Raw genomic sequence first — 18,157 nt, forward strand, 5'->3', positions numbered from 1 at the left:
TAAAGCGCGACGTTGCTGTCTTGTTATGACAATGTGTGGTCGGAGAACTATGGGTATAACATGTTATGGTGTATATGTGTGTGTAAGTGTGTGTGTGTTGTGTAAGTGTATGTTTTTTTTTTCAGTGGGGATGGGTGTTTCAGTATGACTCTGTCAGCTTTTGACGGCAGTGAATAGGGTTTTTTTTGTGTGGGTTCGATAAAAGGTCTTTTATAAAGAGATTAATCTAACAGTTAGATCTAAATTTTTTGTCAGATTAAAGATTTTACTCTTCAGATGACTTTGCAATATGTGAAAGACAGATACTCTGCAAAAAAAGAAGAATCTACATTCTAAGATTTCTACAACAGCTTTATCTATACATTTTTTTATTAAAACTTCCATTTTAATTGCACTCTTGGTTTTAGTTTTGGTATGAACACAAAGCTTAACACTCTCGTCGTCTCTCTGTAGCTCTGTCTACCTATTTGTCGTCCTTTTCTTCAAGAGGTACTAATGAGAGAGAACGCCCCCTCTTGCCCTGACAATGTGAAACTGCTCTCAGAGCGATGCACAGTCATGCCCCGACTCTCAGTTTTACTGGGTCAGCCCACAGACATTCACAGCACTCCAGCTTAACTTTGCTATCTTCACCTTTAATCTTCATCATTATGACTTGTACAGCAAAAGTATCGATTTAAATGCCTTATAAGATTCAGTTTTCCAAAAAAAAACCTTCATTCTTTTAGCTGTTGCTGTCATTTCAATCGTTCATTCTCACCATGAGTTTATTCACTAATGTAGTTTAAATCATTAGTGTTTTTAGCAAAGGTACAAAGGTAAACATTCCATAACATTTTTGTATTAGAATATATCAGAACACCCTATAAATATGCATTGAATATATTACACTGTGACAATATGGTTCATTATATTTAAATGTAATCATGATCGTACACCAACAGAAGACAAATCAACTACATAGAATAAAAAAAAACTTTGTTTTGGAATTTCTTTGTGGCATTACAAGGGCTTTGTTAACTAAATAAAGAATGAACAAATAAATGAATGCGAAAAACAAGGGAGTGAAAAAAAGATAAGAGAAAGGAAAGGATGAGTGCTTTGTCAAACTGAGAGCTGCTCTGATGGGTTGACTTGGCGCTGTACATGTTTTTTATTCTCTGTGATGTTTTTTTCTTCTTGTTTCCAGGATCCCAGTGACGAAGTCTTCAAGAGATCAGAAGAAGAGAGACTGCCATAGCAAAGCACAAACCTTAACCAACGCCTCCACTGTCTCTCTCTTTTCTCATATGGGTGTATGACCAAACAGACACACACTCACACACACAGACACACACACACGCACACATCTCTCATCTCGTGTCCTTTGTGGCAACACTCTGCAACTTCCAGGCCTGGATTAAATTTGAAAGGTAAGTCTTATCATTCTATAATTATGATTAAATCTCAAGAAACATACACTTGTTGAGCATGTTTATGTAGGCATTAAGGCATGTTGTATGCATCGAAATATAATCCAGAAAAGATGAAAACCTTCCGCTGTTATTGCTCTACATATATAAACCCTTCAAGAGGCTTTCAAGGCTTATGTAGACAGTTAAGAGTTGTTAACTGCTTAAAAGCCCCAAATGTATCCAAAACATTCAAATATATAAAACGTACCGACAACATTTAAGGATTCCCCAAGATGGACAGGCAAAGAATCCTTACCGGTTTGAGGTTGAACTTTTCCCACTCCATGATGTACTAGTACACTTTTAAACCTAAAGTTTAAAGCACGATTACACTTTTGCTTTTGTAGACTAATGCAAAAGATGTCATTATTCAGATCATAGAAACAACTAAAAGCTCAAGGTAATGAAAAAATGGAACGGCCCACTCCTAAACTGGTATTACAGTGTGAAAATATTTGCTGTACAATGTTATTCATTTATAGACTTTAAATCTTGATCTGTCCACTGTCTTGCAAAATTGAGAGTGTGTAGGTGATATTTGGTTATCCCTCTAGGGACCTTTACGGTTCTAGCTAGAAGCTTACAACATAGTGTTTCTTTATTAGAAAGACTTTCAGGTGAAAACATTTTTAGGAGGCCAATGGACCCTAATAATATAATGAACCTCTTAAGAACCCAGTAAGAATCTGTACTCATTGCAATTCAGAGCAATTTCTGCTTTTATTAGTTAATTCGTGTTTGACTTTTTAAATTTAAGAACACTAAACTGTATACTGTATGAAACACAAGAGATAGATCAACATCTTTGTAGAGTTTTACATAGTTGGAGAGTTTTGGCTAACCTTTTCAAACGTAGTTGAAAACATTTTAGACTAACAGTTCTAATCATTAGAGCACAGTTATCAGGATTGTGAGTAAAAAAAGGCAAAAGAGCGAGCCGTTGAAAAGTCTTTCATTTGTGCCTTTAATTTCATATTTGAAGTATCATGGATATAGCAAATGATTCTAGGTCTAAATTAATCTACAGTAAAGTCTTGAGATATTTTCTGTTGTTAGAATTTTGATGGGAAGTTATGGAAAAATTGGGCTTGTTATTGGTGTTTATGTGTCTCTTCCTGGGTGTATTTAGAGGGCTCAGCTTTACAAGAATATTTTTATGCTATTTTCTAGGCCTTAAGCCTTACTAGTAAGAAAAATAACTAAAAAAAAGGAGTCTTCTGATTAACTGATATTTTTAAAGCTTTGTCCCCTAAAGTACAAAACCCCGGACCAATAGGACTGCAACAGCCAAGATGAGTCCGAGTATTGAGTATTGAGTATTTTTAAAGTATTATGACAGCTATGGAGATTAAAACGTTGTAACGGTTATTTAGTTCTAATGGCTTTAAATCTAAATATCTGGTCACTTGAAAAAATGCATAAATTTATGACAAATGATACATTTAATACAACACACAGACAATCGACATACGACACCTAATTTGCCTGGCTTGGGTTGAATTAGGTGTACTGTTTGCTGTAAAAAAGTAAGTATGATGCTTTATAATGACTTGATATTTTATTAGTTGGATGGTTTTCATTTAAAAAAAAGCAAATTTGTTTGATGATACAAAAACTATGTGGGATCATAAGAGGTCTACAGTATGTAATGTGGAAAGCGTTCTTCGCTGTAAAACGCTCTTGACGAAGAAACCCTCCAATTCTGTTTGACTGGATTTGTGTTACACTAGAAATGTGTTCGCTAATTAATTTACACAGAGATTATTCACTTTCTTTTTGATCTGCATAATCCTACTTCCAGTTTACACCACTGAGTATTTCATCATCTAGATGGCAGGTCAGGAAATTCTGATTGCTCAGCAACAGCTGGCAAAGACTTAATTACAGATTTACACACTTATTATGTTTATTTACACATAATAAAGATGTAAAGACATCTTAGCTCAAGCACTGAGACAGTCAAACCAGAATTATTACATATTTAGTCTAAACTGCTGGTTATTTATTATTTATCGTATCTATGATAGCACTGTGTAACTAGATGATATTCAGATAGTCATTCAGAGTACACGCTAGTCTTATTTTACCCATAACTGTCAGGTCTTATTGTCAAGCCTAAATTTTTTTCATAATAAATAAAATGCATTTAATGTTCATACCATGTAAATAATATTTGTACTCTCAATGACTATTTAAGCTAAACACATAATAAATCTATTATAATTTCATGTCAAAATGCAACAGAAATATATAATATGTTTTTGCACAACGAAGGTTGTAATGTATCATCCCAGGACTTATATATAAGTAAAACTGAGAATAAATGAATTTCATATTCCTAGCATATTATTTATAGTCATCCTAGCTCTGACATTATGTAATTAATAAATAATAAATGTTAAATAATCATGTCATACATATATAATATCAACCCTGTTTTGCCAGTATCCTGGTCTTCCCAGAGCTCTCAGTGCCGTATAACAGAAGGCAAAAATCTTTGTGGCGTAGATATGGAAAATAAAGTACAGGCATTTCAGAAAACATGAGTTTTTCAAGTAATGCAAGTATTTCTTAAATTCTTTGTGATTTTAGCAATTAAACCACATCACATTTGTGAGCCTATATAAATTATTTGGGTATTCTATATATTTGGTCCTTGAAAGACATTTGGAAATATGTTTTCTTACACTGAAAAGCGTTTTCTTGTAAACGTGCAGACAAAAATTTGCATGGCTATTTCAGATTTTAAAATGATTAAGCATTCATACTCTAGTCACTCAGTTTGTCTGTATCTCTGTATAATGCTACGCTTTTAGCTGCAGACACGCAAGATTTATATTAACGCTGCAACATTAATTTTAACCATTGTGAATTGTTTAATTTGAAAGGGAGACATTAAGACACTATACTGTACATATTTCTGCAGGTAAAGAATGATAAATGATCTCGAACCTGTCTCTGCAGAAGGCACTGAAATATTAACTGGCCTAACTTCTCTGTTCAGTTATTCTGAGACAGGAGTCCAGAGCATTCTGAAGAAGAGTAAGAAGTAATCTTTTATTTGAAATTGAAATGTAACAAAAGCTTATGAAACCTGGTGCACTTAACTGCGGTTTACACTACTGAAAAGTGAGAGATTATTTATTTCACCAGTAAATTTCCCATATAAATACCCATTTAAACAAAGCAACAGAATGATTTAGAAGTTATTCTGAAATCCAGATAATACAATACACAAACAAGACATTAAATCCTTGCATCATATCTTGCTTACATACACCTTAGAGTTCACATTATGTGATTCCTAAACCACAGAACTTGTATGAGAAAAATAAGCCGTTAATGTTGTTAATTGTGCAAAAACATCATGCCGATTGGATTTCCCATTCTTTGCCGCCCAAAAAATATCACATCATAGAATGACTAGATGTAGTGTTAGAGAACGATGGAGACAGAGAAAAAAGTCCAAACCGCTCCGCTACTTTCCCCCTCCTCTGTTCACTCTTTCACACATCTGACAAAAAACTAGACCAAAAACCTCCACATTCTTTCCTTTTTTTGGCATCCTCTGTTTCCAGTCACTTGCCTGTTTGCCTCTTTTACATATTTGTGTTTTAACGAGACTTTTGTGTCACACACCTGCATAGTTAAACCTGAATAAATACCCTGCAATTGACTCGCCTTAGTTGTGAATCTGAAAAATGGGTATCTATGGAAATCATCTAAACAAGCAGATGTTCAGATGATTTCTACAGATATCCATTTTTCAGTATTTTCCCAGCCTTATAGGAAGTGGTGGCAAAAACACCCAAATTCTTCACTTAGTTCAAAGTGCAATTACTCCTCAAAAGAAATAATCAAGTTAAAGTATTAATCAAGTTAATGTTTCTTTCAAGAAAAATTCATGAAAGAAAAAGACATCTGCTTCACATACAGTAGCATACTGATTTTACTGATATTATGTCGGTGGCCTTCCACCAAAGGACCAAGGAATATGGGAAAAACCAAAATATACTGTAGTACAAGAGCCCGGTGCAGCTGTTGAACATATAAGGTTGGTTATAAACCATTGCCTAGGTCGCTCTTATACCATATGCTGAGAGTAATACGCTTAAAACTAGCATGGTACAATATCAGTTGCACCAGAGACACTTGCAGGATCAATCAGAACTAATATTGTGTCAAGTGATCATGAATAAAGTGACATATTTCATCATAATAAATATTACATCCAATAGCAAGCTGTGTGAAGACAGGACAGGACATAATGTCCATTTGTTTTTTTTACTGTTTATTTCATGTTAATTAGATTTTATCTGTAGGTAAATAAACAAAACCGCAAAAGGCCTGCATGTTAGAGTTACATGGTTACTCAATTTATCCATCATTTGTTTTAGCATTTTATGCTGTTCTGCTTGTGCTCTAGTGCAACAAATATAAAGAAAAAACATTAATCTGCCTGCAAACTAAATCTGGGTCTAAATAAACTGAAATTATAATATTACATTAATGGATAAACTTTTATTTTGTGGCATATATTACTACTGTAAATATTACAATATTTTGCTAGCCAAAGAAGGAGCTTGATACACTCCTTGGCATCATTTTATATAATCGTTTTTAGACCTGTTCATAGGTTCTACTTCTGTGAAGCATCCACATCCAGTCATCATAGACCACAGACCAAGAAAAAACATTTATTGGTCCAAATACTGTTTCTGCTTTGCAATTTGCTCAGAATCAAGCAGTTTTATTTGCTATAAACACTTCACCTACTAGTGCTTACCGTTACCTTAAGTCTGATACTTTATATCTTAATGCAACTGTTGGGTTTTTTAGGAGATTACATTGAAACTAGGCTATAACCTGCATTCAGCTGATGCATGAATCTGCTATACTGTGTACAATTTATGAGGAACAAAGTAATGTACTTTTAAGACTGTATACTGCATGCATGTGGTCTTTTTTTTGCAGGCCCAGATTTTGTCTGGACTGCAATATTTTGTATAACACCTTTGGTTTTTCACTCATACTATGATACTTCTGAGGTTAATGGAGAGGAGGCTTTAAATAAATTTCACACTGTACAGACCTCATAGTAAGTTATCACCCACATTGTCCTCAGCATTATCACAGTGAGGGTAAGAAACCAAAAGTGTAAAACACAACATGCAGTCCAGACAAAACCCTGGCCTGCAAAATAAGACCAAATACATACTGTATATAATCTAACACCTAAATATTGGCTTACAATTTTGGTTTTTTACCCACATTATGATAATGTTGAGGTTATAAGAGAGGATTGTTATAGATACATTCATACTGTACAGATCCGACACCCACATTGTCCTTTTGAACCCACAAGATGCACGGACCAGGGAGATATAAATTTCTCAGTGTGTGTGAACTGATTTAACTTACCCTACTGTAGGATGTTTTACTACCAACATCTAGCACAGGACAATGTATGCTTATAATTACATTTAAAAGAGAATTGCATGATGGAGTTGCAGGGTTTTTACTGTGCATGCTTGTTTCTTTTCAAATTCCCATATTCACTACTAGTGCACTGCCATTAGTTAGATTTACTCCTAAACACATACCATTCCTATTCCTTGAGATGCTAATGCCTAGAAATGCCCAAAAATTTGAATGCTGTAGCAGGCGGAGAGAGCAGGAGAGGAAGAAGGGAGTTACTCAGGGGAACCACTGCTTGTAGTCAGAAGCGTAGGCAGAGAGAGCATATGATGAAGGTGTATGTATGGAAACTATACATTTGTTGTGTGTTGTGGGAAAGAGAAAGGTGCATCTATAGAAGGAGACGGAGAAAGAACAAACAAGAGCGGAGGCGGGGTGTACGGAGGTTTCCCTTGTCCACTTCCTGCACTGTTGTCGTTTTGTGGTCAACTTCCTGTCACATGACTTTGAAACACTACTGATCTCTGACATAAACACAAGTTTTCTTCTCACCCACATAAATACACACAAACTGACATAGACACTCACACAAACATGCTCACACTCTCACATACTTACACATACGCACAAGCTTACACTCTGACACACACACACACACACATACACACACACAGACACACAAACACAGAAACAGTGTTGACAGGAAGCTTTGCCACTCGCATATCGTATATACTCTCACACGCACGCCTACGTTCTACCTGATGAAGCCTACATGTCGACTCATACGCATTTCAGACCTAAGACGAAGTGAGTCACTCACCACATGAGATGCTCAAGATAACACATTCAACATTGTGAACAATGGTTGTGCTTTTAACATGATCTCAGATCAGTTTTGTGGTCACTTGTAAGTAATGTTAAAACTCAGGTTGTGAAAAAGCCAACAATTTACAAAAACACTTATCCTGGCTTTCAGCAACATTACATTTCCTGCATTCGTATTTTTGGTAAATGCTTACAATTCTTAACTAGGATTTCTCACAAAAGAAATTTTTATATGCTACAATCAGCAAATCAACCAAGAATATAACAGATATAAGGCAAAAGTGGATTATGATGTGCTGTGAGTACATTTACTTGTTTGTTTACCAGATTGGGATACGGTATTAAAAACATTGAGTGGGAAAGAAAGAATGAGGGATGGAGAAAGACAAAGATAAAGGGAGATCCGTGACTCTTTCCCCAGGATGTGGTTTTCTTTTTCGGGGTTTTAGGGGTGAGGTCTTCTCTGTGACAATTATAAGAGTTACTTTTGATAGGCAGCACCTGCTTTCGTGAGTTTTTCACATGTGTGTTCCTGTCAGCGTGAGTGTGGGTGTGCTTCTTTAACATGTTTATATGAGATGTTTTTACATAGCAAGATATGTAGCAGGGTAAAGGGGTGGGGGATGATCGGGGGAGTGAAAAAGAAAAAGTTTGCACGTGTGAAAGTCTTGCAGTTTCATTTGTACGCAGAGGAGATCGAACACTACGGAATATTTTATTTATATTTATCATGTGTTGAAGAAAAAGAAAGGAGCACAAGAGACAGGTAAGTGAAAAGGGGGACAAGAAAAACTTGTGCTACTAAATAAAATGTAATGATGATGTGCAATTCCACTATTTAGCAAATACTATTTAGTATTATCAAAATTAAATACATCTCTCTTTTCCTTTCTTTCCTTTCGTTTTATTTCTTTGACGGGTTTTACACCCACTTTAATAACTGAAAAAACAGAAACTGAAAAAAAATCTTAGAGAAAGTAAATAGAAAAAAGACTACAATTCAAAACTTTTACCTTTTACCTCAAAGAGGTCTGAGTCTGAATTTTGCCATTGTTTCAAGTCTCAATGTTTTATTTGATTATCTGAATAAAGCTTTCGTTTGTAATGATAACTGTAAGCTTCTCTCTTGTTCTTTACAGCTTTATAAGATGCCATGACTGTTCTCTGACTTTTGCTTGGCAAGTAGAGTGCTTCTAAGCATTATGGCCGATCACAGTTCCATCAACACGTCTGAGTCTCCACCCTTTTCTACCATGTACCGCCTTCAGATACAAGGTCAGAGATCAAACTACAGTCATGTACAGAACAGTTCTGTGAGCAGAATAAACCAATATGAAGATAGCAGCCTTTTGAATGATCCTGCTAACAATTGTGCCAGTGCTGGGACGAGTATGAATGGAGTTGGTGAGCAGATAAATACAGCATACTGGGATATGGAGTCTTTGATCTCTTCACAACCTGGTGCATTCAACAGAACCAAAGCACACAGTGAAAGATATGAGGAAGAATGGAATTCCAGTTCTCAGCAGCAGGATTCAATGGAAAATTATGGTAACACTGGAGGGAATCATCAGAAACTTGATTCATTCTCTGAGGCATTTTATAGTCGAAACTTTTCTAGAGTTGCCAATTGTGTTGACCAGGTTGGATATAATGTTGAGCCAAACAACTCTCCCAACATTCCACCTCTTCCCTCCCTCTCTTTCCCTCTGGTTTTGAGTCCTCCTCCTACACCGCTGCCTCAGTCATCTCTCTCTCCTCCAAAACGTGGTCTTTATACCCCTGCTGCACAGTCACTGAGCCAAGCACAATCACACTCCCCTTCTGAAGGTTCTTTGCGGTTCTTTCCACCTCTTTCTTCTACCAGTTCCATTCTTCCTGGGGGTTTCACTCCATCTCACTGGCTCCCACTTTCTACTGACACCATTGGGAATGCAGACCAAACACAACACCTTCCTCAAGACCCGGGTCCATCTACAGTCTTCTCAGAGGGGATGGGGATTCATCTAAGAGACCTAAGTGTTGCGGAGGGAGACACAGGTAAATGAATTAGCTCTTAAAGAAAATGCTGATTTATTTGATTTTGTAAGACCCTCATTTCTGATAAACCCAGTGTCTCTCCTCTGTCAGACTGTTCTCTAGAGACATCTCCATGTTCACCTCTGGTGCAACATCCACCTTCACAATCTGTTCCCAAACTTGAGAGGGAGCATTACCCTGTGACCTCTGAACATCACATGACATGGTCACAGGTAGGTTTTTTCTGGGTCAGTTATCTTTAATGAGTAAACTATACAATTATTTCATTATTCGCAGTGATATGTAAACTTTTTTCCTGCAGATGATGCCATCATCCCAACAATTTTGCCCTCCAATCCATGACTTGAACAATCATGTAGAGGGACTGAGGGTGCCTGAGGAGACAAAGCCCATTGCAGGGTTCCAGCGAACACCTTTGTTATGTTTGGCGAGCTCACAGGTACGAAGGATTCATAATAAGAATATACTGAGCTCAAGTAAAAGAAGTAGGAATAAGGAGACTCACTGAATGACACTAAATTTCGGACTTTTGGAATGTTTACATTATTAGAAAAATCCCTCGACAGTCTACACTGGAGTGCCATTCCTCAGTGTCCTCCAGTCAGGAGCACTGGGGGGAGGTCAGGAACATGTGACTCGTCACTACACTGCACTTCCCATGCTGAATCCCACTCGCAGTGGAACAGGGCTATACTGTAACCTGCTGCCTTCACTGAACCACCAGGAACAATGGTCAGAGGAAAGAGGACATTGTGTTCTACAGAGGTGAGAAAGTGTCTCTACAGTCTTTTAGAAATGAATCGTTCTTAGCTGTTGTGTTGTGTAGCATAGCCTACTGTACTACCCTGTTGCACACTGTACCTTGATGCTGCAAATCTCAAGAATCACAATCATAAATAAAGAACATTTATAAATACATGAAAATTCATCATACAGTACTCTGTATTTCCTTCACACACAAAAAAAGGCAAGTGAATATAGGGCCAGAGTTTCAGGCTCAGATTCCTGACCTGCTGGAGCAGGAGGAAATAAAGTTGCAGTATCAGGAACCATTGCATGAGGAGTTACTTTGGAAACCATGGGCAGAATTAGAGGGGAATGATGATCTACTGGCACAGGGTAAGTAGCCCAATAAAAAAAAAATGTTAAAATGAAACTAAATTCAAAGTAATTTTGCTACCAAAAGAAATATCCCAAAGCTTTCTTTTAACTGATTGATGTCAAATGTCTGCCATCAACACAGATTAATATTTCTTTTTTTTTTTTTTTACTCTTTAGTAATTTACTCTTTAGTCAGTCCTTGTGTGTACCCAATCTACTATAGGGAGTGAGAAACACCAACATGTGCTATGATGTGCTCTTCTAATTAGAGAAAAGAAAAGTATTTTGGTTGTGAAGCTACTTGTACGTTCAGTTCAACTGTTCATTTTCTAGTAGTGCAAAGATGATTAGTTATTTATATTCACCTTACATTCCACATTCAATAGTGAACAAAAATTTCCCTGACATGCTTTGAAAAAAGTGAGACTTTTTCTATACATGGTTTCAGTTTCAACTGAAGGACTTCACTTCCCTTATTGGCAGGTAGATGTATCAAGTCTAGAAGATATCATGTGGTCTTTATTGAACTTATTATTCAGCTGAGCAGGGTGTTTTATTGTTTTTCACATATAAGCATCATTAAATGCAAAACAAATAAAAAGACCTTTATTTTGTAAATAAAAAATAAACTGCTTTAAATGCTACTATACTACAGCTTAATTATACCTATACTAATTATACTTAATTTAACTACTAAATGCACAACAAATTATCATGTGCTTTAGCTCATCATGTTTCAAAAATGATGTTTGGATTTACAGAATGTATCTTTCCATAAAATCTGGTATAAACAACTTCTACTCTTTCGTTCTGTAGGCTGATTATTATGTACACTTTCTACACACAATTATAGCTTTACATTTTTTAGATGTGCTTTCAAGCCATGCTTTTACATGTATCAATGGATACAGATTTTTACTAAGTATTGTATAAAAAGGTTATATATTGTTATAACAGAAGCACCCATATACAGATGCCAATGTACAAGGCATAATGCTTATGTAAAGCTGTTTATTAAGCTAAAAATCGAATTCAGGTGCACTGCCGAATACCATTACATGTTTTGACCTGTTCATAAGCAGATAGCTAATCATGTGACTTTCTTTCTCAGTGGAGAATCTTCTAGATCTCAGTACATCTACTGCTTTACCTGGAGGTGTTGCTAATCTGGAGCTTGCCCTTCATAGTCTCTCCTTATGCCAAGGAAATATATTGGTAAGGAAAGGTAATAATATCCTTATACATATGTTACATTTGAGATTTTCTATTGACATCATTGTCTCTCTGTGCATTTTCTTTCTATTACAGGCTGCTTTGGAGATGATGTTTTTCTCAAACTCAAAACCCTCAAGAGAATACCATTATGCTGGTACAATCCTACCACTTACTATGGGAGCTCAGAGAGCTAGTATATTTAAGTTAGAAAGCAGTAAACCTGTACATGATTATTACACAGATTATGACAAAGATGAGACTGTAGCCTGTAGATCATTTGCAGTTTCTTCAAAAATATAGTATATTGTTTTGTTTTCCATTAAGCTAATCATTTAGAAAAGACAGAGAAAAATCACAGATGCTTTATTTATACTTTCACATATCAATGAAATCGCTCCATCTCTGGTCCTACCTTACAGGCAGTGACATTTGGCGGTTGAATGAGCAGAAATTGTTTCATAAAGCCTTCAGCATGTATGGAAAAGACTTCTCATTCATTCAAAAAATGGTATGTTAAGATCAATAAATAGCAAAAAATATTGAAATATTGACAACCCAACTCAATTACAACAATACACAACAGGTGCAGTCAAAGGGGGTGTCACAGTGTGTGGAATTCTACTATCACTCCAAACGGCTCAGAGAGAAACAGAGGAAACTAAAGGAGAAAGAAACACAACAGCAACAGCAACATCTGGCTGCAGAAATACTTACTCCAACCAACCAGGTAAAATTCTATTTACCTCTTTACAAAATGTTGATAGATTATGTGTATACCGAGTCATTTAACAGTAATAAAAGCAAATAATAAAGTAAGCTTGACTGAAAGTGTGTTTTATTTTATAGGTCATGGTGATGAACTCTATTAATGTAGACAGGCTAATTCAAACACCTGCACTGGCTCCAAGCTTTCCCTGCAAACAATGTGGAAAGTAAGTGTATTCATGTATATGTGGCTGAGATTATTATGTCTAAGGTTAAAAAAAAATTATTATAAATATATCGATTGCCTAATATTTAAGTCTCAACACAAGTATGAGATCTTTAGTTAAGGAACAAATTTCACTAAGTTATCTTGACTCAGAATGCAGACATAAAATGTTCATTTTAGAGTGAAATATTTCAGCACATGGCTGCTACTATCATTTATTTCCTTTGTGTTTCTCTCACACTACATAAAACATTCTCAGGATGTTTTACAAGATCAAAAGCAGAAATGCTCACATGAAGATCCACCGTCAGCAGCAGGAGGATTGGAGGGACAGAATCCATCCTAACAATCACCTTAGCCTGACCCATGCACTTCAGAACCAAACCCGAAACCTGAACAATCCAAACCAGTTTGTTACACAGGGTCACTCCAACCAGTTATTAACCCAAAGCCTGATCCAGAACCTGGTGCAGACTCAGGCTCAGCTTGCTTTTATCCAGAGCAGTAAGACTCAAAGTCCTTGTTTCACTACTGCTATCAGCAGTGCTAATTCCTCACAAAGCCCACAGATGACTTCCAAAGCCCCAGCTCTACCACTATACAGGGGTCCCCAACAGACATGGGGTGCCATTCATGGTAGCTTGGAGTCTGGTCTGTATTATGACTAATAGAGGAGGACAGGTGAGGATTCAGGTTTTAGATCTTAGCTAAAATGCAATGATAATTCTCATTGTTGATTTTAGGAACAGTAAAACTGACATGTAGCTTAGGTTGTACATAAAATATCATTAAATATCTCAACTGACTTCAAATCTCTATAACAATGATCCAGATTTCAAGATTGCCTAATGTGTACTATAAGTGCTTCTTCATTCACTTATATTTAAGGCAAATAAAAAATGCTTACTTGTACATTTTATCCTGTTTATCGTGACACCACCAGGATCCCATTTTCATGACACTAAGTCATTGTCGATCTGTAAATCAGAGATATGAACTGAGAAGGTTGGTTGCAAACAAACTTATTTTAAGTATGAAAAATGTACATTTTTTGAAACAAATATTGACCATTACACAAGTGAGTCTAATGGAGAAGAGTGCTCCGCTCTTATTAGTTTGGTTGCTGTCTTTGAAGATAAACTTTTTTTTTTTTGAAAAACTTTTTTTTTGATTTGTAATATCAATTACAACACTCATTTCCCCTTCCTCAGGGAACACACTGGGGAAATGTGTTTGATTAAATGAAGACTACTTGTACATCCTATTAAAGAGGACTGAAAATCTTAGTTAAAAGCATTCTGGAGAAATTGTTTAACAAAGTGACGAAAGTATGAAAGTTTTCAACGCAGTGTTTTAACCTGCATGTCTCATTTTTTCCAATGACTAAGGAGCTGTGATACTGTGAAAAGACTGTGGTTGAATAACATATGCCAGCAGTGGGGTTATTGCCCTGTAGTACTATGGAAATATTGAAGCTCAAAACATTTGCTTAGAAGAGCCACCTGCATTGTCTATCACCGTAGGCATTGAATAGCATCCCTTGTCTAGCAACCATATGTCATTAGTGAAAGTGACGTGACATACGGCTAAGTATGGTGACCCATACTCATAATTTGTTCTCTGCGTTTAACCTATCCAAAGTGCACACACAACAGTGAACACACACACACCATGAACACACACCCGGAGCAGTGGGCAGTCATTTATGCAGTGGTTTGAAAAAGTGTTGGCCCCTTCCTGATTTTTAATTTTTTTGCATGTTTGCCATACTTTAATGTTTCAGATCTTCAAACAAATTTAAATATTAGTCAAAGATAACAAAAGTAAACACAACATGCAGTTTTTAAATTAAGGTTTTTATTATTAAGGGAAAACAAAATCCAAACATATATGGCCCTGTGTGAAAAAGTTTTGCCCCCCACCTGTTAAAACATAACTGTGGTTTATCACACCTGAGTTCATTTCTCTAGCCACACAAAGGCCTGAGACTGGGCAAAAATAGCCTGCATGGTTCCAAGTTCCAAGATGAAAACCGGTGCTGAGCAAAAAGAACATAAAGGCTCGTCTCAGCTTTGCCAGAAAAAATCTTGATAATCCCTAAGACTTTTGGGAAAATACAGTACTTTGTGGACTGACGAGACAAAAGTTTAACTTTTTGGAAGGTGTGTGTCCCATTACATCTGGTGTAAAAGTAACACTGCATTTCAGAAAAAGAACATCATACCAACAGTAAAATATGGTGGTGGTAGTTTGATGGTCTGGGGCTGTTTTGCTGCTTTAGTACCTGGAAGACTTGCTGTGATAAATGAAACCATGAATTCTGCTGTCTACCAAAAAATCCTAAAGGACGATGTGTTTGTGACCTCAAGCTGAAGTGAACTTGGGTTCTACAGCTGGACAATGATCCAAAACACACCAGAAATCCCACCTCTGAATGACTGAAGAAAAACAAAATGAAGACTTTGGAGTGGCCTAGTCAAAGTCCTGACCTGAATCCTATTGAGATGCTGTGGCATGACCTTAAAAAGGCGGTTCATGCTCGAAAACCTTCCAATGTGGCTGAATTACAATTCTGCAAAGATGAGTGTACCAAAATTCCTCCACAGCGCTGTAACAGACTCATTTTTTACTCAACAGTCAGAGTAATACATTTGTTTTTTTACTGCTTACTGCATAACCCTGGACTCTGCACTGCATGTCCTCATGACCTATGAAGCAGCTGATATATATATATATATATATATATATATATATATATATATATATATATATATATATATATATATATATATATATATACATCATGGTCATATAATTAGAATATCAAAAAAGGGGATCCTCTTTATTAAGAAATTTCTGGATGGAAATGTTCAATAGGTTTGGATGTATGCAAAATAGCTTTGATCTCTTGGTTGTGTCCAATTTCCAGTTGTAGACTCTGTTGAACTTACTCACAGTCAGTGTGGTTCCACAGTAGTCCAGGCTGAAGTTGGACACAGCTCTGGAGCTGTCTGAGTCAGTGGGTTTACAGGATGCATCCAGGACACTGGTGCTGTTGGGTTTGCTAGGTGGGTTGAAGGAATGGAGTATTGTCTGTGACACGCACTATACTTAATTCTGGCAGGCAAACTGAAAATGGATAAAATTCACATTTAACCGATAAGTACAAATATGTCCAATATTAAGTGAAAGCAGTACATAACAACAGTGAACAAAAATAGAAAAAAAATATATCTTCTGTCTGAATTTTACCCAGAAAATCTCAAACTGGAAATGAGCAGAGCTAGAGAAAAGAGTGCTCCACCTTCTGTGACACCATGTTAACATCACTGAACTCCAGCTTAAGAATCCAGCTCCAGCTTTTTTAAATTCAGGGCTTACATATAACAACAGCATTTACCATTCAACATAATACAAAACTATGTGCAAATCTACTTACTAAAAACATACCACAAGATGGCAGCACAAGCAAAAAACAGATTGTTTATATTCCATGAATGCCAATATTCAATGCATGAGATGTAATTGGAGATTATCCTTATATGTCTGCTGGTATTCTTGAATTAAATAAATGACCAACAGTAGCACAACCCTGCCATTGCAGGACAACTGAATGTAATGAAATAGGTTTTAGAATTTTTAAATATTTTAAACAAAGTAAGTAAGTTTTCAAGCTGAAGATTACATTACTTTCGAGATTCTACACTCTTTCTAGGTCTTGATATAAGTGTAAGAATATGTGTGTTATTGACCATGTTAACTGATTTGTTCAAAAGGCAATTTTTTTCTCATGCATAATGTCTTCAACTGCCACACATTCAGATAACACTGATGGATGCGATCTAAAATGGTAAAAAGGTTTTGTACAAACTTGTGGAGTCTATACCAGCTCAAAAGGAACAAACCAAATCGAAACAAACTATTGTTGCAAATAATAAAATTTCCTGCTAAATGTGTTGTATTTAAAAGGAAAAGAAACATATATACAGTATAGTGGTAAGAGATACAGGTAAAGGGCTTGAGGTAATATTCCCATCAAACATCAAAATGAAGAAAATAGTGTGATTTCTGTGATTTCACTTGTGACATGGTCGTTGGTGCCAGATTGGCTGGTTTAGTATTTCAGAAACTTCTCATCGCTTTATATTTTCACACAACAGTCTTAAGAGTTTACACAGCATGTGGTGAAAACCAGAAACACTGAGCACTTTGTTGATGAGAGGCAGATGGGCTACAAATGCCGAAGACGTTCACGTCAGGTTCCACTCCTGTCAGCCAAGACTAAAGACTGGAAAAACATAGACTGGTCTGATGAATCTCAATCTCTGCTGAGGTGAACAGATGTTAGAGTCAGAATTTGGCCAGACTTTCTGATTTTCATGCCAACAGCATAAATCCATGCCATACATGGTGTAAAATTTTATTCTTTGGTACATTTTGGGCCCATTAATAGCAATCATTTGGTTGAAAGGCAATTTATGTCTTGATGCTGATTATGTTTCTTCATGGAGACAATTTACTATCTAATGGCTATTTCCAGCATGACAATGCACCATATCACAAAGTGCACCACTACTGCATTCCTCCAGCAATTCTGACAAGCACAGATGTGTGACGTTTAGGTAAGTACATAGATAAGTTTCATTTATGTTCAATCCTGATTTATCAATTGGTTCAAAATGATGTGTTTAATGCACCTTTCTCTGAAAAACTGCCTGCCAGCACAACCAGAGGAGCTGGTAGTGACACAGAACAAACAAGGTACAGAGCTAACATAGGTACACAATGTAAGCAATACTAAAATGGGTAAAACTGTCTGATAATGTATGTAGTATTTACTGTTTTCAGTGCTGAGAGGCTTATAGTACGAGTATATAATATAGTATACACTGGATCTCACCTGGTTCTTTTTGATCAGACATTACATAAGCTCTATAGCTGAAGTGCTCTTCTTCAGGAAAGATGAAAAGGTCAAACATCGGAGCCAAGCTGTGCTTCCTGTAATGTCCAATTATTACCTGGACAATAATAAACTAACATTAATAAGTCAGATTAAAGCAGATGGGCAGATGATTTCCCAGAAAAATGTACAGCAATTATTATTTTTTGTTTGTTCTTAAACTGTAACTGTCTGAAATGGTAATGTCTACTCTCTGGGTGACCATGGAGTGGG

The 18,157-nt window shown here is 36.3% G+C and overlaps 1 protein-coding gene across 3 annotated transcripts; it reads left to right on the forward strand.

Annotated features, from left to right (window-relative positions):
• Window positions 1-1,198: 1,198 nt before the first annotated feature.
• On the forward strand, window positions 1,199-13,896 carry si:dkey-19b23.10 (transcriptional-regulating factor 1). 3 transcript variants are annotated; one of them, XM_060874573.1, is made up of 12 exons: window positions 1,199-1,412; window positions 8,837-9,737; window positions 9,828-9,949; window positions 10,039-10,176; window positions 10,288-10,502; window positions 10,705-10,856; window positions 11,950-12,053; window positions 12,147-12,207; window positions 12,473-12,561; window positions 12,637-12,780; window positions 12,900-12,985; window positions 13,244-13,896. In XM_060874573.1, the coding sequence occupies exons 2-12, from the start codon at window positions 8,900-8,902 to the stop codon at window positions 13,650-13,652; spliced, it is 2,358 nt and encodes a 785-aa protein (XP_060730556.1). In that variant the 5' UTR covers window positions 1,199-1,412; window positions 8,837-8,899; the 3' UTR covers window positions 13,653-13,896. The 3 variants fall into 3 exon arrangements, with proteins under 3 accessions (XP_060730556.1, XP_060730558.1, XP_060730557.1); XM_060874575.1 differs by lacking the exon at window positions 1,199-1,412 and adding an exon at window positions 7,392-7,679; XM_060874574.1 differs by lacking the exon at window positions 1,199-1,412 and adding an exon at window positions 8,325-8,463.
• Window positions 13,897-18,157: the final 4,261 nt, after the last annotated feature.

The sequence above is a fragment of the Tachysurus vachellii genome, chromosome 7 (genome assembly GCF_030014155.1).
Source record: "Tachysurus vachellii isolate PV-2020 chromosome 7, HZAU_Pvac_v1, whole genome shotgun sequence".
Lineage (NCBI taxonomy): Eukaryota > Metazoa > Chordata > Actinopteri > Siluriformes > Bagridae > Tachysurus > Tachysurus vachellii.

Excerpts from the sequence above, each read along its gene's own strand:
- si:dkey-19b23.10 (XM_060874573.1), top strand. The coding sequence starts at position 8,900 with ATGGCCGATCACAGTTCCATCAACACGTCTGAGTCTCCACCCTTTTCT. Across the intron at positions 10,177-10,287 it reads TATGTTTGGCGAGCTCACAG|AAAAATCCCTCGACAGTCTA; the intron begins GTACGAAGGATT and ends TTACATTATTAG. Across the intron at positions 12,562-12,636 it reads TCTCATTCATTCAAAAAATG|GTGCAGTCAAAGGGGGTGTC; the intron begins GTATGTTAAGAT and ends AATACACAACAG.